General features: G+C 35.3%; 1 protein-coding gene across 1 annotated transcript in view; it reads right to left on the minus strand.

The window, feature by feature from the left end:
* Positions 1 to 1,924: 1,924 nt before the first annotated feature.
* LOC118009637 (glypican-5-like) overlaps positions 1,925 to 24,189 on the minus strand; it is a 176,601-nt gene continuing 154,336 nt past the window's right edge. Inside the window, exons 5-6 of the mRNA XM_035003786.1 lie at positions 24,047 to 24,167; positions 1,925 to 2,026 (exon numbers count right to left, since the gene is read on the minus strand). Of these exons, the coding sequence (XP_034859677.1) occupies positions 1,925 to 2,026; positions 24,047 to 24,167 (223 nt within the window). The remainder of the gene's footprint in view (positions 2,027 to 24,046; positions 24,168 to 24,189) is intronic.

The following is a 24,189-nucleotide window of genomic DNA, read 5'->3' on the forward strand; positions in this document are numbered from 1 at the left end:
TTATAATAGTTCCCTTGTGAGTTAATATGTGAATGACTTAATTTGCAGAAATAAAATCGAGAGAAAGACATCAATCAGAGGCAACAATCCTTGGCATATGATTATTTGAAAGACAAAAGAATATGCAAGACCCAATAGAAACTCCAAAATGTTAAGCCCAAATGACTGTGGTATCTGTAATAAAAATTGGAAATGTCGAAGGGAGAATAAGATTCAGAAGAAAAGGACCGTGGGAACTTTCTACCAGGCAGCTGAAGATTTTGTTTCATGTCAACCAAACTTAATTTAAAACCCAGCAGGTGTCAAATTCAGGACAGTATTTGAAGGAGCAAAAGCTGAACAGGGCACTATCTTTGTTCTTGAGGTCTTAAATTTTCTGGACACACCCCCTCATTAGAGAAGACCCAGAAATCTTTTCACTTTTTTTGAAGACCCAGAAATATTTTAGAGGGAAATCTTGGGTATGTTCATACTTCCTGAGTCTGTTCTCCATTCAGTCATATCCTTGAGAGATGCAATTTTTTTTTAAAAAAGGACATCATCCTTACCTCACACTAGGCAGTTTATCCAAGGCATACAACTGTCATTTTGTTGATACACAAAATCTTTGTATTTCAATCCCTTTCAGAAAATAAAACATTGGATTCTTTACAGCTGCTTTTTTATGGAAAGTTTGGTATTGGAGAATAATATTTCATGAAGAATTGCTTGAAGCTTAGAGACATCATCCCCCTGAGATCAGTGCTTTTATATCATGCTATGTAGAGTATTAGGAGTTCCCATGGAGAAGAGTCAAGAGGCATCTGAGAAAGCAGAAGAGAGTCTATAACATACATTTCATGCTCAGCAAATATTCATGCACTTCCAGATATTTCAGGGACTTCCAGTTATGTTGGGATCATGTAAAAATGTCTAAGTGACATGAGTTGAAGTGACATGTGCCACCTTGGGGCTGAGGTCGGAAAAAGTCCCTGCCTCATTCTTATGTTCTCTCTTCTTCTGCCTTGTGTACCTCAAGGTTTTGTGTTAGGAAGACCAGAGTTTACAGATAGGAGAGGGTACCCTGACCAAGGCTGGATTTTATAGGCACAACAAATAAACTTTGATTCAGTTAAGCTGCTGAAAATTCAGATTTATTGGGTTTTGTTTTGGTCTTTTTTTTCCTGTGTGTGTGTGGTGGGGGAGGTGGGGAGTGGTCAGACCAACAGAGTGGGGTTAATATAGAGCTCAAGTGGAGAGAACAGCTCCACGTTAGGTAGGGTTTTTTCATGTTGGACTTCCATAGAAAACTTGTTGATGGAAATGTGTAGCAGATAAAAATTTTAGAAATCTAGTGCTCTACGTTAGATCAATGTTATTTTTTTCTCTGTGGAAATCATCAGAAAATTACAGATTTAGACCATGGTCTGTAATAGAATTTTCTTTTACTGATTTGCTTTTTGATGTTATGCATAAGCCTCACAGAACTCCCCACTATAATCATTATACTGATAGTACTGAGTTCATTGCTCACTATATCGAAGAGGTTTCTGAGAGCTCATTGAAAGAATGCCTCTCAGATCGCAGAAGTGGAAAGAACTAGGATTCTCCATAGAAGAGGTTATATTTTGAACCAAAAAAATAACGGGAGAGAATAGGTTAAAAAATGGAGAGTGGGACATTATCAAAAGGATTCCTTAGTCAACATGTGGAGCACTCTTTTCAATAAAGAATGTCAAACTGTAAGAGGAAAATTAATAAACCTAATTGTTAGAGTCACTCAACCAACATGGTAAAGGGTTTGAAAAATTTCTTATGTTAATAATGATGAAGAGTCAAAGAATGTTGACTCTTAGTTTGAGGAAGAGAGGAACTGCTAAGGTTTTTGGAAAGGGTATGTATATAAGTTTGGTAATGGGGGATGGTGGCTGTATGGTCCCTGCCTTCACATATTTAATGAGCTGCTATGTCTTAGGTGGAAACACATAAGATCACCATTTGTATAGGTCAAAAAAGGCTCAATATTGACAATTCCATATGGTTCCACCTAAAAGAATAGAAAATATAGTTATCTGAATTGTTCATTAGGGCAGAACTTGGGACAGTAGTTAGAATTCACAGAAGTTAGATTTTAGGCTAAAATAAGATAGATATGCTATCTAGGGTCATTCAAAAAATGGACCCATAAGTGGGATATTAGGTCCTAAAGGCAAATTGTATCAGAGAGTTATGAAAGAATTCCATGCTTTGCAGGAAAGAATTACCCAGTGGAAAAAAGACAGTCTCTTCAACAAATGGTGTTGGGAAAACTGGACGGCAACATACAGAAGAACAAAACTGGACCACTTTCTTATACTATATGCAAAAATAAATTCAAAATGGATGAAACACCTAAATGTGAGACAGGAAACCATCAAAATCGTAAAGGAGAACACAGGTAGCTAGCAACCTCTTTGACCTCAGCCATAGCAACTTCTTACTAGATATGTTGCCAGAGGCAAGGGAAACAAAAGCAAAAATGAACTATTGGGACTTCATCAAGATAAAAAGCTTCTGCACAGCAAAGGAAACAATCAACAAAACTGAAAGGCAGCCTATGGAATGGGGGAAGATATTTGCAAATGACATACCTGATAAAGGGTTAGTATCTAAAATTTATAAAGAACTCATCAAACTCAACACCCAAAAAATAATCCAGTTAAGAAATGGGCAGAAGACACAAATAGACACTTTTCCAACAAGGACATCCAGATAGCTAAAAGATACATGAAAAGATGCTCAACATCATTCTTCATCAGGGAAATACAAATCAAAACCACGATGAGATACTACCTCATACTTGTCAGAATGGCTAAAATTAACAACACAGGAAACAACAGATTTGGCAAGGATGTGGAGAAATGGGGAACCCTCTTGCACTGTTGGTTAAAAATGCAAACTGGTGCAGCCACTCTGGAAAACAGTATGGAGGTTCCTCAAAGAGTTAAAAATAGAACTACCCTATGATCCAGCAATTGTACTTCTAAGTATTTACCCAAAGGATAAAACAATACAGATTCAAAGGGGTACATGGACCCCAATGTTCATAACAGCATTATCAACAATAGCCAAACTATGGAGAAAGCCTAAATATTCATTGACCGATGAATGGATAAAAAAGATATGGTATGTATACACAATGGAATATTACTCAGCCATCAAAAAGAATGAAATCTTGCCATTTGCAACAACATGGATGGAGCTATGGTGTATTATGTTAAGCGAAATAAGTCAGTGAGAGAAAGACAAATACCATATGATTTCACTCATATGTGGAATTTAAGAAACAATAGAGATGAACATATGGGAGGAGGGAAATAAAGAGGGGGAAACAAACCATAAGAGACTCTTAAAGATAGAGAACAAACTGGGAGTTGATGGCGGGAGGTAGATGGGGAATGGGCTAGATGGTGATTGGTATTAAGGAGGGCACTTATCGTGCTGAACACTGGGTGTTGCATAGAAGTGATGAATCACTGAATTCTACTCCTGAAACCAATAAATATCACACTGTATGTTAACTTACCAGAATTTAAATAAAAATTTGAAGAAAAAAAGAAAAGAATTCCATTGTTTGAATTTAGGTTGGATATGTGATCTTTTTTTATATCTTATTTCTATAGTTCTGATATTATATAACTTTTAAAACATTCTGGTAAAAATGTCCTTCAGTGTTTGTTTTCTCAATTAAAGATTTGCTTGCAAACTAAATGATGAGCCTAAAAAAATGCACACAGGGCCGGCCTCATGGGCATCTGATCTGCTTAGAAAGGCCCACACACCTTTTACTGTAGGACCTCTTTGGAGTCCCTAGTAACTTTTGAATAAAGAGATCCTACATTTTCATTTTGCACTGGGGCTTAAAATTATGTTAAGTAATCATGAATACATAGTCTTCTTGAAATTTTATGAAGATTAAAATGATAAATGCACATTAATTCTAGGCCATTAAAGACTAGTTCATCACTTTTAAATTACATTTGGGAATTATCCTTATATATCAAAATTTATTGCCCCAAAGATCATTTTGTAATAACTATTAAATAACCTATGCCAGCATGCATTTGGAAAACTGAAAATTTTCTAAAGGAGTTTTGATGTTTTATATAAAATTAAATCATAAAATGTTTCCAAAAGTATAAATGAAATTACTTATGGAAGAAATTACTTACGGAAGAAAATCTGGGAGAGGCAAAAGGCAAATCTATGATAATATACCAATTCCATTTCTTGAAAATAAATGTAGATGAAATAAAGAATAAAGGAAGAGTAGGAAAACAGGAAAATGCACAACTCTTGTGGACACATCTTCTAGCAACTCATTAAAATGACAACCAAACACAGATAGCAACAGATGCATCTACCATCAAAAAAAGTTAAATTAAACCAAGTGAAAAATTTCAAATGAGGTAACTGTTCAATGAAAAGGAAAAAATGAAAGTCACATCTGCTTACTCAGCAATAAAACATGAGAGAATCTGCTGAAGGTTTATGTTGAAAAGTAAGATCTAGATAAAGCAACTATGTGCACTCATCCAATAAAGAGAAAAGAATGAATTGGTGGATCGATGCCAATTTTAATTTTGAAATCCTCGGGAAAAACAAAAAAAGAAAATGAAGACTGTGGTGGATAGACTCCCTGTATTGTAGCAGACCATCCAGCAAAACTCTAGAAGGACAGAAAGTATATTCATTTTAAAAGCAAATGTTACATTTCTGTTCTTTAAAAGACATATGCATACTATGGGGTTTTTTCCCCCTACTTTAAAGACCATTTGACTTGAAATTTTTACATTCTTATAGACGTTTTAGAAAAGTCAATGAAATAAAATTCATAGTTATTTAAGAATAAAATTTGAAATTATTCACTGTATCATTATTATTAAAATAACAGCCCATGCAGGGCGCCTGGGTGGCTCAGTTGGTTAAGCGACTGCCTTCGATTCAGGTCATGATCCTGGAGTCCCTGGATCGAGTCCCGCATCGGGCTCCCTCCTCGGCAGGGAGCCTGCTTTTCCCTCTGACCCTCCTCTCTCTCATGCTCTCTGTCTTTCATTCTCTCTCTCTCAAATAAATAAATAAAATCTAAAAAAAAAAAAATAACAGCCCCTGCAGTCCACTAAAATTTTAAAAAGTCCAGGTGAGTCAGAGTACTAAGTTTGGAGGCAATGAGATATAAGTAGAGATTGCCAGAGCCTTCAGAAAAAAATCTGAAGCCGACTGAACTCCAAAAGGAGTCTGGACCCTTCAGAATAGGACCTAGAGTGTGGTGAAATTGGAAGTCGAATTCCAGCTCCTCTGTCCTCCTCTGGACTTCACTGTCATGGAAAAGGACCAAGAGGAAAAATTTCAAAAATAGTTACATTTGTGAAATTGGTGTTGAGAAGACAATCTGTGAAATGTTACTATTTCTCTGTAGTGGAAATTTAAGAAATTAGTTAACACTATGTTAGTTCTCACAATTCTTCCTCTTCGCATCCCTCTTCTTTGCTGCTCGATCCCAAGCATGCTGTGGCTATAAAGTCCTTTCATCTAGATTATGTTTACTGTCTTTCTAAATTCATTTTTGATATTGTTGTGCCTGTGAAGGGTATTTTAGTAAAGGAGAACAGGGGGTAGATTCCTGAAAGTTCAGGACTGTAGGGGCTGGGAAGAGATTTCTGGATCCCCTGGGTGCCTGCTACCACAGGTTGTCTTCTTCATATTCTCAACTACTGGAACTTCTACTCTGGCTTCATTTTACAGCCTGGAGCACAATTGTCTCCTCCTGTCCTGCATTTGCACCACTTCATGAGGATCCACTGTAACCCTGAAACATCAATGTGGCCAATTGCTGGCTGCCAAAACAAACAAACAAGCAAACTTTTAGAACTTGTCACACTCTGGCCCTCTGTTACAGAAACATGACTCATGGCCACTTGGTTAAGAGAGGGACACCTTATCAACCTGATACCCTTCCAAACAACTTTTCTTTCTTTACTCTATGGAGTCAAATAGAGATTCTCCATGTAATTCCTTCTGCTTGATCCCATGAGACCATCATCTGAAAATTACATTAGGGTAAAAATACGTAGAATAAATGCTTATCAAAGTCATTCACAACAACAGTATCTACTAAAGTCTCTGAGTGGAAAAGATGCTTGGAGACCAGTTTAGTGGAGGACATCATAGGAAGGAGAGTAGCTGACGCACGATGGGAAGTATTGGGAAAAGCAGGTTTTTGTCATTCTTCTTCTTAAGACAGTCCATTTATCAGGTAACATGTTTCTTAATACATGAGAATGATCATTCAATTCAGCTTAACAGTTTAGTAACTGAGAACTGATTGAGAATACTTGGATATGCCTATGTACACATCACTTATATGCAAAATCAGTTGCATGGACCTTATCTCCTTTAAACGGATCTATTTATTGAGTTTGCTAGGGAAAGCATATGCTTAGATACCTCAAGTATATGTCCTGCACACTTCCATATTCTTGCCCACTGAGGACTCTTCTTAAAAGAAGAGAAACAATTTTTAGCTAAGAATCCATATTCCCACTGGCTCCATTTCCATCTCCTCATTTCAGTGACAAATTTCATGGGTTGGAAGGAATGGCGAGATCTCTTGAGATGTCTGTGTCCCTACTAGTTTCTCTATTCTCTTAGTTTATTTATTGATTTTTAATAGTTTTTATTGAAGTATAATTAACAAACAGTGTTATACTACTTATACTATACTAATTATACTAGCACAATATGATTCCACAGTTATATTCACTTAGTACCCTATATTATTAGTTTTAATAGCCTGTTTGAGCAAATTCTAAGTATGGAATATAAGAAACAAAAATAATGCATTATGTTTCAAAACACTGGTATCCTGTAAACATAGGCATAGTATATAAGTAGTTTTCCCTAGATTGAAACTGGAATGAGTGCATTTCCAAAATCATCTGTATTTTACTGAGGACAAAAAAAGGTTCTACCACTGATAATTGCAAAGGCAAAAAGGTTGCAAATGTTCTGATTATCCTATATTTCTGTCTTGTTTCATGTTTTATAAACATAATGCATCAATATCACAATAACATATTGTTATTAAAAGTTCAAGCAGAATTCTAAATTTTCAAGCATTTTTAGAAAAGCAAACTACTGATAATAAATTGTATTTACAGAGAACTCTTATCTACTTTAATGAATTGAGAAATCCAGCATATTAAGACATCAAGAAATGATTATTTAAATGATTTAATTATAGCACATGTTTTTCTGCTGATAATGTTACTAATTATACTTGAATAAACCAAACCTAACAAAACAATTAGAGTCCAAACGTTTAACATAAAAATCCAATCTTATTTGGAGCTCAGACTAGTATTTCAAGTGTAATTTCTCTGTTAGTAATTTATTCTGATTTTTGTAGTTCATTAAAATAAATCAATATCTCCCTTAGAAATAAATTCTATCAGTTCAAGTTTTTTCCACAAAATATTAACAACAGCACAAAACATTAAAAATATTGAGAAACATTTTAAATGATTTAAGTTGATGTGCCCCTTCCTGATCAAATTTAACTACAAGGTTTTCAGATTGATTCATAAAGAAGGCTTATAAAAATATTATCGAAGTGGAAAATATGTAGCAATCTCATGAATAAAGAGGAAGAGTTCAAAGAGTACTTCTGCATTGCACTGTTGCCTATGCAAAGCCTAATGCAAACAAATGAAAGCAATGCCATGATATTATTATTTTAAAATCTTCAAGATTTTGGTAGATTAGGTCATTTGGGGGCAATTATTGATTCTCTCCCCCATCCGCATCCCTGGAGGAAGGATATCCTTTTCCACTGCTTGACTTTGGTATTTGCTGTCCGACTTTCCTTTTTGGCCAAAGGGGAATCTTACAGGAACAAACACAGAAGAAGCTAGCATGTTTTTGCCCAGGCGGGCTTGTGCTCCTGACTTCTACCATAACAATAATGTGCTTTAGGTTCTGTGATCTGAGGAGGATGACCAACACGTGTATTAGATCTGGACTTTAAGCAAATCCCAGCCAAGCATGGCCTAGATCAGCTGACTTGTAGCTGACCACAGGTACAGGAACAAGAAAAAAAAAAATGCTTATTGATATATCTCACTGAATTTTGCATGTTTTTTTTAAAGATTTTATTTATTTGACAGAGAGAGAGAAAGCACAGCAGGGGGAGCGGCAGGTAGAGGGAGAAGCAGATTCCCTGCTGAGCGCAGAGCCCAGACATGGGGCTCGATCCCAGGACCCCAGGATCATGACCTAAGGTGAAGGTAGACATTTAACCAACTGAGCCCCCCAGGCGCCCCTTGCATGGCTTCTTAACCCAAGATTATTGTGGCAATAGCCTGACTGCTACAAAGGTGTTATTGTTGAACATTTCTGTTATTCAGTCATTATATCCACTATGTACATGTTGCAATATCTTTAAAATAAATCATAACTACGTTCTAATTGAAGTAAGTTTTACGCAGTATTTCATGAAATATCCTCTGGTAATTCGTTTTATATTCAATCTTAATTGAATGCCTTCGAGGTTCCTGAAATTGTAACTAATTCTCTGAAGCTAGATCAGAAATCTTAGTATAAAATCTACAAACTGAATCCCTTTATCTTTTTATTATGGAAATCTTTTACTATAAGTAGGTGTGGTCTTATTCAATTTTGTAAAACTACTATTTAGGAAATAGCCTGATCCATAATTGAGCCTCAATAATATTGGTTGAATAAAGTAAAGAGATACTGTCAGCTTTCCCTTCCCTATGTACTCGGAAGCAGACCACATCCTAACTGCTATAGGCATTGCTTCTGTAATATATTCACTCTTATCAATGCCCTCATCCAATCATATTTTGTATTCCCTGTATCATTAACAGACCTGGCACCTAGTAATACTAAAACAATGCTTGTTCAATGAATGAATGGATGGATGAATGAATAAAACAGAACAAGAATTGTGAAACTGTAATCTAAGATTGAAGGTGTAGTATTTGTAATTAGATTGATTTTAAATAGTTTCTCTTAGTATTTGATAATTGGGAAGATTCATTTTCCTGTTCCATTTAAATTTTACATAGAGTGATCAACTTAATTATAACTTTCATTTATATAGTCAATAGATATATATTGAACATTTCTTATCTTTCCATGCCCTCTGCTAGTCACAATGAGGAAACACAGGTATATCCCATGACATAATAGAGATGGTAATCGGGCGCCTGGGTGGCTCAGTTGGTTAAGCGACTGCCTTCGGCTCAGGTCATGATCCTGGAGTCCCTGGATCGAGTCCCGCATCGGGCTCCCTGCTCGGCAGGGAGTCTGCTTCTCCTTCTGACCCTCATGATCTCTCTCTCTATCTCATTCTCTCTCTCAAATAAATAAAAATTAAAAAAAAAATAGAGATGGTAATCAAAAGGCAACACAAAAGATGTTCTACATAGAGGCTTGTTTTAAATGGATAATACCTGGAATATTGTTCCTTGTTACAAATCCAAGAAATGCATTGATAGGTTGAGATGCAATACCTTTTAAAGTGTCAGGTAAAGAGGTTTTTTTAAAGAACGGTTGAAATATGATGCTTCAATGAATTAGCATAGAAACAGGACAAATTTTCTAGTTATGAGCATATTTGTGAAACAGACATTGAAAATTAGTTTTCTGATAAGGCTATTGTGTTCTTGGATGAAATATAATAATTTTGCTACTCAATTTTCATCAATGAGAAAACAGTGTGGTTACTTAAATCAGAATCTAAGTATATACATGATATGTGTGAGTCATGTTTCACATTTTCTAAGACGGGGAATTATGAAATTTAAATTCTATACATTTTAATGGGTACAAATCAAATACTTAAAAATTCTTAAGAATTAGGTTTTCATTCCAAGATCTGTGAAGGGCCTTAAGAACATATTTATTTTTTAGAAATGTAAACTTTTCTGATAATGTGATTCCTTTACAAAAACCTTGAAGAGATTTTCTTATCATTAAATTAAAAATGAATGTGTACAATAGAAAGTCCCTAAGATCAAGTAAATTTAGCAACTATCTTGTTTTGTTATATATATACATATAGTAAGTTCAAATTAGACTTATATAATTAAAAGCTGACAAACTCATTTGCTTTTATAAGATAAAAAGAAAAGAAGTGTGAAAGGGAGTTAAATTAGATTTTACCATCTGTATAATGAGTTTCAGGCCTTGTTTGATAATAAATTTCCAGATATAAAATTTCAAAATGGTCATTTTCAGAAATAGTAACTGACCTGCCTTGTAAAATGTATATAAATGCCCATTCTTACTCATTACTATAAAACTCATGATTTGTTTTATTCCTAATGAAACCGATTAACTTTCCATCATATCAATGTGAAAAACATAATAAATGCAGAACTTACATTCATATCACATTTCTTAAGGTTATTATAATTCATATTTTAATTTTATCATAGAACTTTTACTTAGTTTAGTTTTTAATGAATCTCTATAGAGTATTTATTTCACTTCTTCAATATCCTGTGCCTAAGAAACTTTCCCATTGATCCCCTGTGACCACATTCCTCTACCCTCATCCTACTTTTGAGATGCATTTACCGTCCCAAAACTATAGGGGGCCATCTGGTTAAGTGCTCCTGAACTGCAAGAAATATATCCAGAAACTGCTCTGTTCTGACAAATTACGTCTTCAAACACATTCATAAAATGATATTTAAGTAATTACAGAGTACATTTATTGAGTCTACAAAGCATTACGGACTCTTAATACACCTGCAGAAGGCTGAGACTATACATGAGCCAGTTAAAAATTATGTATGGCAAAGGAATGCTTCAGAAAATCAGGTGAATTACTTTTTGAATGCCAAGTTTTGGTGTATTTGGAGTCAATTCCTGAGCACTGCCAAGAGAGGAGTGTACATGGCCCAGAAAATGATGAACAACAAGAGAAAAACTGAGCTGTTTGGGAAGCCTTATGAACTACTATGACCCTAGGAACCCAGAGTTCAATGAAGGTTGTAGAACTATGAACTTGATTTAACATCCAGAAGAAGGGGACACCTGGGTGGCTCAGTTGGTTAAGCGTCTACCTTCAGCTCAGGTCATGATCCCTGGGTCCTGGGATCAAGTCCCACATCGGGCTCCTTGTTCCACGGGGACCCTGCTTCTCCCTCTAGCTGCCACTCCCCTCTGCTTGTTCTCTCTCTCTCTGTCTTCTCTCGATCTCTGACAAATAAAGGAATAAAATCTTTTTTTAAAAAATCCAGAAAAAGCTAGAAAAGAGGTTTTTCTGGAGCTTTTAACCAGCACAAAGAACAGCCACGTTTAAGCCAAAACATTAGCAATGTTTGTGAGATATAGCTTAAAACATTAAAGTCAGAATAGGAAAATACAGGTTAAGATCAGAAATAATAAAGAATAGCAGACCAACCAAGATATTTGGGTAGAGAGAAAGAGGCCACTGTTGATAGTACCTAATACCCCAGTGTTTTAATTCCTTAATTCTTCTTTTCTAAAAAGTGATCTCATAAGTCAGTTACAGAGTGCCAAGGAGACTACAGGAGTACATGTTATTTGTCAGAAAAAATGAAACATAATGGATAACCAGGACTTACAAAGAAAAAATAGATAAAATTGTTTTTGTTCTTTTTGCAAGTAAAAAATAATTTGTTGTTGCTGTTTTTAATTTTCTTATTTAAATTCAATTAGCCAACATAAACATCATTAGTATTTGATGTAGTGTTCAATGATTCATTAGTTGCATATAACACCCAGTGCTCATCACATCACATGCCCTCCTTAATGCCCATCACCCAATTACTCCATCCCCTCAACCCCCCTCTCTTCCGCAACCCTCAGTTTGTTTCCCAGAGTCAAGAGTCTATCATGGTTTGTCTCCCTCTCTGATTTCTTCCCATTCAGTTTTCCCTCCCTTCCCCTACGGTCCTCTGTGCTATTTCTTATGTTCCACATACGAGTGAACCCATATGATAATTGTCTTTATCTGATTGACTTATTTCACTCAGCATAATACCCTCCAGTTCCATCCATGTCGATGCAAAAATAGGTATTCATCTTTTCTGATGACTGAGTAATATTCCATTGTATATATGGACCACATCTTCTTTATCCATTCATCTTTTGAAGGGCATCTTGACTCCTTCCACAGTTTGGCTATTGTGGACATTGCTGTTATGAACATTGCGGTGCATGTGCTCCTTCTTTTCACTACATCTGTATCTTTGGGGTAAATACCCAGTAGTGCAATTGCTGGGTCATAGGGTAGCTCTATTTTTAACTTCTTGAGGAACCTCCATACTGTTTTCCAGAGTGGCTGTACCAGCCTGCATTCCCACCAACAGTGTAAGAGGGTTCCCCTTTCTCTGCATCCTCGCCAACACTTGCTGTTTCCTGTCTTGTTAATTTTTGCCATTCTAACTGATGTAAGGTGGTATTTCATTGTGGTTTGGATTTGTATTTCCCTAATGGCAAGTGATGTGGAGCATTTTTTCATGTGTCTGTTAGCCATTTGTATGTCTTCTTTGGAGAGGTATCTGTTTCTATGAGGCCAGCATTACCTTGATCCCAAAACCAGACAAAGACTCCATCAAAAAGGAGAATTACAGACTATTATCCCTGATGAACATGGATGCCAAAATACTCACCAAGATCCTAGCCAACAGGATCCAACAGTACATTAAAAGGATTATTCACAACGACCAGGTGGGATTTATTCATGGGATGCAAGGGTGGTTCAACATTCGCAAATCAATCAACATGATACAATACATTAATAAAAGAAAAGACAAGAACCATATGACCCTCTCAATTGATGCAGAAAAAGCATTTGACAAAATACAGCATCCTTTCTTGATTGAAACTCTTCAAAGTATAGGGATAGAGGGAACATATCTCAAAACATAAAGCCATTTATGAAAACCTACAGTGAATATCATTCTCAATGGGGGAAAATTGAGAGCTTTTCCCTTAAGGTCAGGAACATGACAGGGATGCCCACTCTCACTACTATTGCTCAACATAGTACTAAAAGTCCTAGCCTCAGCAATCAGACAACAAAAAGAAATAAAAGTTATTCAGATTGGCAAAGAAGTCAAACTCTCTCTCTTCACAGATGACATGATGTATGTGGAAAACCCAAAAGACTCCTCCCCAAAATTGTTGTTATTGTTTTTAAAGAGAGAATGAAAGACCTAGAAGTAATAGTTGAAAGAACTGAAACAATGAGGAGTTTATCTGTAGGGAGAGTAGATGTCAGGTTTATGTAGAAAAGGGGAGCAATTAGCTAATGAGGCTGGAGATATGGAAAACAAGATCATGCATGTCCATATAAATCATGATGTAGAGTTTCTCTTTCATTTTTAAAATTATATTTATATTTATCAGAGTAATAAACATATCTAGTAGAAAACTGAGTAGTACCAAAAGTCTTATGTTAAGAAAAAAATAGCATTTCTTTGCCCAAGCACTTTATATACCATGTTTCCTGCTCCTGTAAGCAGTAATAATCAACCTGATTGATTTTTCTAGCATTAACCTTACATGTCTATATAACTTTTAGTAAATAGGCAGTTTTTCTGTTTCTTCATTGTCAATTCTTGACAACAGTTACTGACTCCCTGTTATACCACCAAGTCACCATTTCCTTTTCCCATACAACTAATACAGCTTTAGCAAAGTTTTGATTACTGTAATGTCTACAAGTATATTATTTACTTCAGAGCAATAGTGTATTGTGATTATATTTCTTTTCCTGTAAAGCTTTATTCCCCATAATCCATAATTGCCATGGTACCTATCAATTACATAGCTTGCCTTGCATCTATCACATCTATGTCTCTATCTTATTTTTTCCTCAAATGATTTAGATCTGTGAAATGCTTAGTAATTTCTTTTCCATACACTCCAACATATCCCTTTAAGCTACTGATTTTTTTTTTCCTTTTTAGCTTACAAAATTCCCTCCCACAGTCAACCTTTTCTTTATTATGATGTTTTCAATATAAGTTTCCTAAACCCTATTATCTTATTATTTCTCAATCACTCCCACTGCCAACAGCTTTCTACAAAAGGTATAACAAAATATGTATCTGTGTATCCTTACTTATCTGAAAATCTTTTAAATTTATTCTTATACTTGACTGCTAGTTTAGTTGGGTATAGAATTTCAGGCCAGAAATCAGTTGCCTCATAATTTGAAGGTATTGCTTTTCCATTTTTGTCTAGTATTCCTGTCAATAAGCAACTATAAATCTAATAGCTATCTTTGCATGCATTCCTGTGTATTTTCTTTAGTTGGTTTCTTTCCCTGGAAGATTTTAATATCTTCTCTTCAGTATTCAGAAATTTCACAATTATTGTGTGTGGTGTATGTTTCATTCATTGTCATGGCCACTTAGTAGGTTCCATTTGGAGTCATGATTCCTTATTTCTGAAAAAAAAAATTTGATAAATTTCTTCTATTAGTTTGGTTCTTTTCTATGAAATTCTTATTACTTGAATCTCCTGGAGTGAAATTATAATGTCTCATCATTTTACTATTTCCTTCTCTTTTCTGTGTGTGTTATAATTTTTTAGGATATTTCCTTGGCTTTATCTTCAACACCCTTCTGTTGAGTTCAATTTAAAGTAATTAAAGAAAGGTACAAAGATCTTGGGGTGGAGTAATCAGAAACTTTGATGGGAAATCAAGAGAGTGAGAACAAAGAGATGATCAACAGCATAGATAAGTGATATTAAATGCTCAAGAGAGATGACAACAATAAAAGCCTATTAGATTCTGAATAACAAGAGAAAGATAATCAGTGAATTTAGCAAGAGCATTTCAGTGGAATGATGGAACCAGCAATCAGACAACAGTGTGTTAGGGAAATAACAGCAAGTGGGTCAGGAAGTAAGAGGGCAAAGACTGATAAAACTTCACAGGCATTTAGATATTAAAAAGTAATTATCTTATTTAGCACAGTATTAGCAAAACCATCAAGGTCAGGTAGGATAAGTCTTCAGTATACTACCAATAGTTATTGCCAGTATAAGAGAATATTCTATATACAAATGAAAAGTGATGTCAAAATAAAATAATGAAATACATTTGTTAATATTTATTATGTAAATGACTCATACAATATGTGATCTTTTGTGACTGGCTTCTTTTACTTATGTTTTCAAGGTTCTTCTATGTCGTAGCATTTTATCCATATGAAGTCCTTTTTACTGCTGAACAAGGTTTCATTTTACAGATATATAATATTTTATTTATCCATTCATCAGTTGATGATCATATGAGTTGTTTCCACTTTTTGGATATTATGAATGATGCTGCTATCAACATTCATGCACAGGTTTTTGTGTGGACACATATTTTTTTCTCTCTTGGGTATATAGCTGTGAGCAAAATTTCTGGCTCACATGGTAACTCTATGTTTAGTCTTTTACAAATCCATCTAATTATCAAAGTAGTTGCATGGTTTTACATTCCACCAGTGGTATTTGAGAGCTTCACTTTCTCCACATGTCACTGATGATTTTTTTATATTTTTGATTATATAACAAAAAATGTTAATTAAGGTGACTATAGACATACAGCTAGTACCTACAAGAACTGGAATTTAATCATATGCCTTGTCCTAACTCAAAACTCATGCTCTTTAGCATACTGCTATATTGTGGCCAGTGTGTTTTATTGAAATAAAAGGGATTTTGTTTTTTTGTTTGGGGGTTTTTCTTTTTTTTCTTTTTTTGGTTCTTTGACATTACTGAATGGATAGATAATAACTCTCAAAGGCATTATTTTTCTCACTTGTTCTAGTTTCTGATAATATAGTGCTATACGTTTATCTTTTAGATTTCATAATTCTTAAAAAAATTTAAATACCAATAATTTCAATTTTTTACAATAAATCTGAATTATTGTGGGAGGTGGCTATAACTTGGAATGTCATTTTGTGAAATAAAGCATATTTCATGTTATATTTTAACAGAAAGATCAAAAGTCTTAGCCCATAAATGACTAATCACCAAACCATGAAGTATAAAAGTTCTAGTGCTCAAATTCTTTCAGTATATTTGATAAACAGAAAACCTGGTAAATAAATGGCTCAAATCTTAATAGGTAGTAATAACATGTAAGATCAGCAGCAGCCAAGTGAATATAAAGTAAAATTTTATACAACATAGAACAATTACATACTCTTTAAATTAAAAAAAAAAAATGGCCAACCCAAATCCTCTCATTTCCAGTTGATTGTACACTAATTGAAATGGTTGGTTTTATGCTGACAATTGATTTTTTTTTTTTAATGAAATGGCCAATAGTGAAGTCAGTGCATTATACTACACACTCCAGAAAGCAACCTTCCATTGAATTTACTCAGACCAACAAACTGCTAAATTAGATGGCCATTCAAAGTTATTGAGTACATTTCAAATACTTTCTTCTGAATCAAAAGATAACTAAATGTGTTTTGGTTACTACTGCACTGCTAATGTAAAATCATAAGGTATGTATCTTTCTGGAATTTTAATATAGTAAGCCTGGGAACATGACATTGGTGTGTAGTAGAGATGAGGAGCAAGGAGTCAAGGTGCTGTGTGAATTTCCTGAGCAAGAAAAGCAGTCTGCAGAAGAGAAGGAAATTGACAGAATCAGCTGACACCCCTGACCAATCAGTTATGATTGACTGGTTCTGCATCACTGTTATTATTGGTAATAACCAATAAGAAGAAGTTTCTAAAATGTGTATTAGATTAAGTGTTTTCATGAAAAAAACTTAGTTTTCAGAATTCAGAAACTGACATTCTAAAAACCTTGTGCGTTTTGGGGTGTTTTTTTGTATTTATAGACACTAACCTTAGAACTATTCATTAAGATTTAAATCAGAATCTCTTCTCACTCTATCACAGCTCTAAAGTTTCTATTTATCATATCGGTATTCTAGGAAGAGAATGGGAAAAAAGAAAAGAGGCAATTTAGTGCCATCCTTTCCTACATGAATTAAGAGCGTCCTCATCTCCGCTTGAATCCAGTAGGTTGTGATTATTGAAATACATATTATAAGATGTCTATATATTTTGTAGTTTCAAGCAAATGGTTATGATTACTGCTTTTTCTCACATTTAAAAACCAAATTTATTTTACACATGAAGACATATTTCTAAAGAAGTTTTAGTCTCTATAAAAATGAGTATTTAATAGAAACTGATAATATTCTCTTATGTATTGTAATTATTAGGTTTGAAGAAATAAAATGTTACTTAAATCTACTACTTTTAACAACACTGTAGCATTTATTGGTTTTGCAATAAAAGAATTATAGAAAATTGCTGTGATATTACTTTTTATGTTTCATATTGAAAGTAAGTAAAGGGATTTCTAAGCAATTGCTCATTATCGTTCATAACTAACCATACTCAGGAGTTAGGCTTTTAACTGCTGACATCATTTTGGTTTTTTTAGGAAAAATGATAGATGTTATTTAATGTTTAAAGATAAACTGCTGCAAACATAATTTTTTCCTGACAACTTTGCGCTAAACAAACCTAGTCAAATATGAACAACAAGGAGTTTTAAAGTGAGTTTGCTAAGAGAAAAAAATCTGAATTAAAATTTTCAATCATTTCCTCAGTCAGTATACTAAGAGAAATCAGGTATTGTTTCTAATCTATTATTAAAGGGCAATTCAGTTTGATGCAAACATCTAAGAAAGTTCATGTTAACCCTTTAAAAATTCTCCCTTTAGAAAATTCCTCACTTGCTCTTGACTGCGCCGTACTCATCACTGGCAATTTTCAGCAGTACAAGCATTGTCTCCCTCAAGTACAGGTTTTAAAACGCAGGAAAGTGCTGGAAAGTATGTTAGCACAATGGCTTCTCCAGAGAAAGGGGCAGAATGACAGATGGTGGGAGGTCAGGCATGACTTTCTTCTTTTCTCCACACTTCCTATCCCCAATTCAGAAGGACTTACAGAGTCAGTGAGGGGACTTCAAAAAAGTGCCTGAGATATTCCCTGAGGACCAAGCTATAATCCATAATTCCCCATTTATATCAGATCTTCTGAGCAACTTTTTTTTTTTTTCTTGGTAGGATTTAAAAATAGAGGGCTTTTCCTAACAATGAAATAAAGTTCTTTGTTTTTGCTAGGACTTTTCTCTAGAAAGCCTTGAAATTTTTAGCAACTATTTTCTAATTAAAATATTTATTTTGGCCATACTTGCAGTACCTGCAGGTGATACCAGCTCAAGCTAACATGTCTAAAGGGCTGTCTAAAGGACTGCTACTTTGGTCTCTAGAATTCCATGTGATTTTCCTACCACCAATGTGTGGTCACTGCCAAGTTCCCAACTATACCCTCAACATGCTGAGAAAGTTGACAAATATCCCGTGCTTCACATATAAATTCTTACAATTTTTCTGGATAAAAATCTAGCAATACTTATCAAAATACCTAAGATTATTAATGAATAGATTCTTGGTTATAACCATCTAGAAATGTATCATAAGGGGAAAAAGTGGTAAAAAGATTCATCTTTAGGAATATTCATATTAGCAGTACTTATTATTGTGAAAAATTGGTAACAACCTAAATATCCAACTTCAGTTTGGTATTAAATAAAATTATAGTCCTTCCATATGATAGAATAATATACATGCACGAGCAACCATATTCCTGAGTATTTTATGCTATGGAAACAAATATGTTATATGTTGTTAGGTGAGTACTTCGGGACACAAAACCAAATGCACTCTTTGATCTCATTTTGTTTTATAAGAGAAAGTCAAAGTTTTGATTTAATTATATGTATAATTAAGTACAGCAAAAGCCTACAAGGCTTATTTCCTGAGATTGCTTGTTTTATAAGTGTTAGAACATTTATTTTCCCCCCTTTTGTACAATTTTCTAAGATAATAAAATTCAATTTCTTATAATGAACATTGGTTATTCTTCAGTAAAAGAAAAGTTCATGTTATTAAATACCTTTTCTGCCCTACATCAACTGTCTAAGTAGCTACATGGTATCACACACATTTAATAAATGCTTTCTCCATTCCTAGATTTTCTGAATACACATCTTTCATATGATTCTGCTGTTTTATATTCTCCCCTAACAGTTTTTTTGCGAATTAATTCTCTAAGAAGAAGGTGGCAACCTCATAGTCCCATGACTTAAATACTATTTAACACCGATGCTCCCAAACACGCACCTCCTGCTCTGTGGTTGCCCCTGAATTCTGGTTGTATCTCTCGGGAGTCTGAGGCATTTCAAATGTAACAAAACCATAATTTCTAATCAACCCCAACAACTAAACCCCAGACTTGCTCCATTTCCAGAATTTCTTGTTTCATTAATGACACTATCACCCCACCAAAGGTAGTTCTCATGCTTGCTCTCCCCTCTCTATCCCATTTCCAATCCATCAACAAATCTTGACTAACTCTCCTTCCCGTATTTATCTAAATCTCCCTGCTTCGCATGTTGGCCACTCTTCTTATTCTAGTCCCGATAACCATGATCTTCTGCCTTTATTACTTACTTCCTCTATTTTTGTTCTTCTTCTACTTTGGTCCATTTTCCAAAGTGAAGACTAAATTATCTTTACAAAACATTAATTAAATTATATCATCCTCTGCCTTCAGTCTTTGGTTTCCCATCCCACTTAGGATAAAATTTAAACTCCCTGCTGGAGTCTACCAAATTCCTGTTAATTCAGAGCATCTCTCTCTTTCTCTACCCTCCACTCACTCTGTTCTGGCCACATGGCCTTCTGTTTGTTCTTCGAATACAATAAACCTATTTCTGCCACAGGTCCTTTGAATGTAGTATTCCTTTTGCCCCACACACAGATCTCCCAGATTTTTCTGATTCCCTTCTTCTCCTTCTTCAGTATCAACCCAAATATCCACCTCCCCTTTTGGTGGCCTCCACAAGCACACTCTTCTTAAGTAACGTTTCCTACTTCATCCTGTTTTGTTTGTTATAACATTTGCCAGCCGACAGTTATTGTACTTACATATTTTTTCTTAGAATGTAAATCTCATGTGAACAGAGTTGCATCTACTTTGTTCACCCCTTTAACCTTGTGTAGAACCAGGCCCATAGTGGGAACTCAGTAAGTACTGTTTGAATATTTTGAACAAATTATTAAGACATTCAAAAAGTGCCATTTTTCAAAGTAAAATTCCTACCCACTTGTTTAGTGACTGTAACTGCAGAAGTTACAGGGTAGAAAATGAGGTGCAGCTCAATGACAGGCTAAAAAGAAAGGTGTTTGGAGGCTAATGTATGGAGCCAACTTTTGCTAATAAATATGGCTGGTTTATTTCCCTATATTTACATAGGGCGAAAAGGACAAGAGGAACATTAGCTTATCCCTACAATGGGAGATGTAATTTTCATTGTTAAATGCACTTAGTATCTATCACAGTAAGAAATAGATTGAGTTCTATGGAAACACAAATAAGTGATCATCTAAATCTACAGATTAAATTCTGAACCTACTTCTACTTCCTCCCTTTGTCTCACACTACTCCCAAATGAAGAAACTATCGTTTATAGAAGACAATTTTCTGAAACTTTTCAGACCTGACACCGTGCTAGGTCTTTATAACTCCCCCCCTCATAGTGACAGTATAATAGCCAGCCCGGCCAGGGCACACATATATGATTAGCAGTCAGAAGTCTAGCAAAATCAAAAATGTTTCTTCCTCTTTGGGACAGCTGGCTTAGGAGAGAACATGTTCTAAGACATTAAAGGTGAATATTTTCATGACACCTGTACAAAATGACTTTCTGCTATCTTCTCTAAAAACCTAAGCTTCAGTCTTTATCCTATAGACTTTAAAAGATAGACCTCAAAGGTAACATTTTATATCATAGTCTCTTACAGTCCTAGAACAAAACTTAAGCATGAATAATTGGAGATCTGCACACTAATATAAAGATGAAAGAATGGGACTCAATTTAACACAAGAGCTAAAAAAAAAAAAAAGTGGGATTATTTCCCTCTGCCATCTTGAAAAGGATATGGCTTTAAAACCTACGAAACAAGAAGACGGTGACGTTATGCTGGATGGGCAACATACCAGTGAACCCTCTTCCTAAGAGTTTTTATAAACCTTTATATTTTGACTATCTACTTATTTCTTTGTGAATATAGTTTTCTTCTATCTGTGGACTCTTTCCTATATAGCAGCTCCATCCTCATTACCTATAACAAGGTTTCCATCAACTTTTATCATGTATATATTCCATAAAGTTTGAACACACACCTACTTGATATGTGAATTTATGTATTTCTACCCTAAACACATGTGCCATTGTGCTGTTACATATTTTATACACTTTCCTACAACCAAATACATTAACATAACGAGACAGAATAAATAGACACTGAAGTTCTATTTTTCCTTCCTGCCCTCCAGTCGATTGGTTTATGCCCTCTCTGGGGGAACGTTTAGCCCCCTTTGGAGACCACTAAGATTTTCTCTCAAGGAAAGGGACTGATTCATATTAAAGCTCTTTTGATTTTATGATCAATGTGCACTAGAGTTCCTGAATAGTCTAGATCTGCATACCTTATTATACCATGTTACAGTGCATGAAGCTATGAGGTGCCAGCTAGAACAAGGTATTTGTTCCTCCAGCTGCAGGTAATATTGTTGGCTGCTGGTAACTCAGAGCTGAGTTAACACTCCCCTGCCTCCACCCTAGTAGCCCTCATCCAATTACTGGTCCAATAACCCACACCTCCTTGTTTCAGTTCAGGCCAACTGGAAAGGGCCATCCTAGCTCCAGAGGTCCTACTGGATTCAGAAGAAGCTTCCATTATTACTACAATTGCACGTTCTCGCTCTCTCTCTCTCTACAGTGCTACTTCCTCCAGTCCTTCACTGATTGCAAAGGCACCCTGCCAGAAATCTCCTGCACACAAATCTCTGTTGTGGAGCCTCTTATGTGTTGAGTTCCTAATAGATTGTTTATTGAGCCACTGGAAATTCAAGAATTAAACTAATATCCTAAGTCCTTCTGAATCCCCGTTAGTTTCTCACTGAGTCAAGATGCATGTCTTTTGTTTTCTGGATGTCTTGTTTTTCTTATTATGGAAAATCAAGGTTCCAAAAATTGGACAGGAAGAGTGACCTCCTTCTTCTAAATGCCTGAGTGATATTTACTAATGGGCTTAATATCACTGCTTCTGAGAACAACAGATCTCCAACCTGATCTCAGCCATTCTGCCCCAGACTGTGGTCTAATTCATACTGCTCACTCTGATGCCTGCTTCAGGGTCAGTTCAGCTCCTGACACAATCCCAGTTCCACTCAGGTTCAAGAAATGTTAGAGCGCTTGACCTACTAGCAGCATAAGGCACCTACTTACTTTACCTGGGATAGATCTCTCTGAGAGAATTGGTTTAACTCACCAGAGGCTATGAGGTTTAATGCACTAGTAGTCATGACACCATTTTTCTCTTACACTTTTCTCAATGGAACTTACTTGGTTCTGCCATCCAGGGTGAAAGCTCTGTTTTCCCAATGCACCAGTCACAGAATAAGCAAAGTAACCATTATTGCTTCCTGGAAGGGAGAGATCTATGGTATTGGACATAGTGCCCCCTGTTTACATTTTCTTTGATAAAGATACAGACTTTCATAAAAATGGAATCCTAAGAACTGGCCCTACATAAACTTAAGTTTTGCAAAACAACTATGAAGAGCATACCAATGACTCTAGATTTTTTTTTTGAGAGAGAGAGAGAATGCCTGTGAGCAAGGGGGAGAGTGGTGAGAAGAGGGAGAGGGAGAGAGAGAATCCCAAGCAGGCTCCATGCCCAGCGAAGAGACCCACATGGGCTCGATCTCATGACCCTGAGATCATGTCCTGAGCCAAAATCGATTTGGATGCTTAACCTACTACTGAGCCACCCAGGCACACCTACAATATTTTAATATTCATAAAAACTCAATACAATGCTTAGGTATAGTTTCTGACATAGAATATCAGAAATAAGAAACCACCCAAGGTTTTACTTAGAAAAAATGAGAATATATGCATAGATAAATTGTTATAAAAAAACGAATACCTAAAATATAGTCCTTCTTACCCCAAACTCCAATAGATGAAGAACGGAGGATGGCCATTACAGCATGTAATATAATATTTGATTCTAATTAAAAGATTATTCAGTGAAATGCTCTTTTGATAGAAATTGACATGCTTCATATGCTATATATTAAAAACAGTAATACATACTTGATTACAGATTATTAAAGATATAACAGAAGTATTTCATAAACAGTCATTAGGTAGATTATAAGATAACATGTAAAAGGTGATACAGGAAATAAATACAAAAATGCCTATTATCCATTTATGACTTAACATTTATTGAAAGTGGAGCAAAACCCTTCACAGCAAGGCTCAGAGAGTTGCCTGCAAAGTGACTCCAGTGTCTTCTATGGTTGTTGTTTTTTTCCCTAATTGTCACGGCAGTCCCCATGTCTAAAGCTCATTCATAGGGGATGAAGCTTATGCTACGATTTTCACTATACCTTGAGATGCTGAGGCTATGGCTACTTTTCACAGATACGGAGCGCCCTCCATTAAAATACTACTGTATGGATAGGCACCTGGGTGGCTCAGTAGTTAAGCGTCTGCCTTCGGCTCGGGTCACGATCCCGGGATCCTGGGATCGAGCCCCGCATCGGGCTCCCTGCTCCGCCGGGAGCCTGCTTCTCCCTCTGCCTCTGCCTCTCTCTCTGTGTGTCTCTCATGAATAAATAAAATCTTTAAAAAAATAAAAAATAAAATAAAATACTACTGTACATTGACTCTGTAAGAAAATTGCTCAACAAAATATTTCTAAAATCTCAATACAAATAATTTATTCCAATACTCACATTTAGGTAGGACCATCAGATAGGATTAATAGATTTATCACATGTAATGGAAAGCGAATACTTATTATTTACCATTGATTATACCAATAAATAGAGTATCAGCACTTACCTGAATAACGTGCTTCAGTTTATCAATAATTTGATTTATCACGGGATCAGTTCCTCTGACTTTGACTTCGGGATTTCCAGATTGGGCTTTGATTCCATTTCCAACCACACGCTGAGTATAGCTAACAAAGTGAAAAGTGGAAG

This window comes from Mirounga leonina, unplaced genomic scaffold, assembly GCF_011800145.1.
Source record: "Mirounga leonina isolate KUSES-001 unplaced genomic scaffold, KU_Mleo_1.0 Mir_127, whole genome shotgun sequence".
NCBI lineage: Eukaryota > Metazoa > Chordata > Mammalia > Carnivora > Phocidae > Mirounga > Mirounga leonina.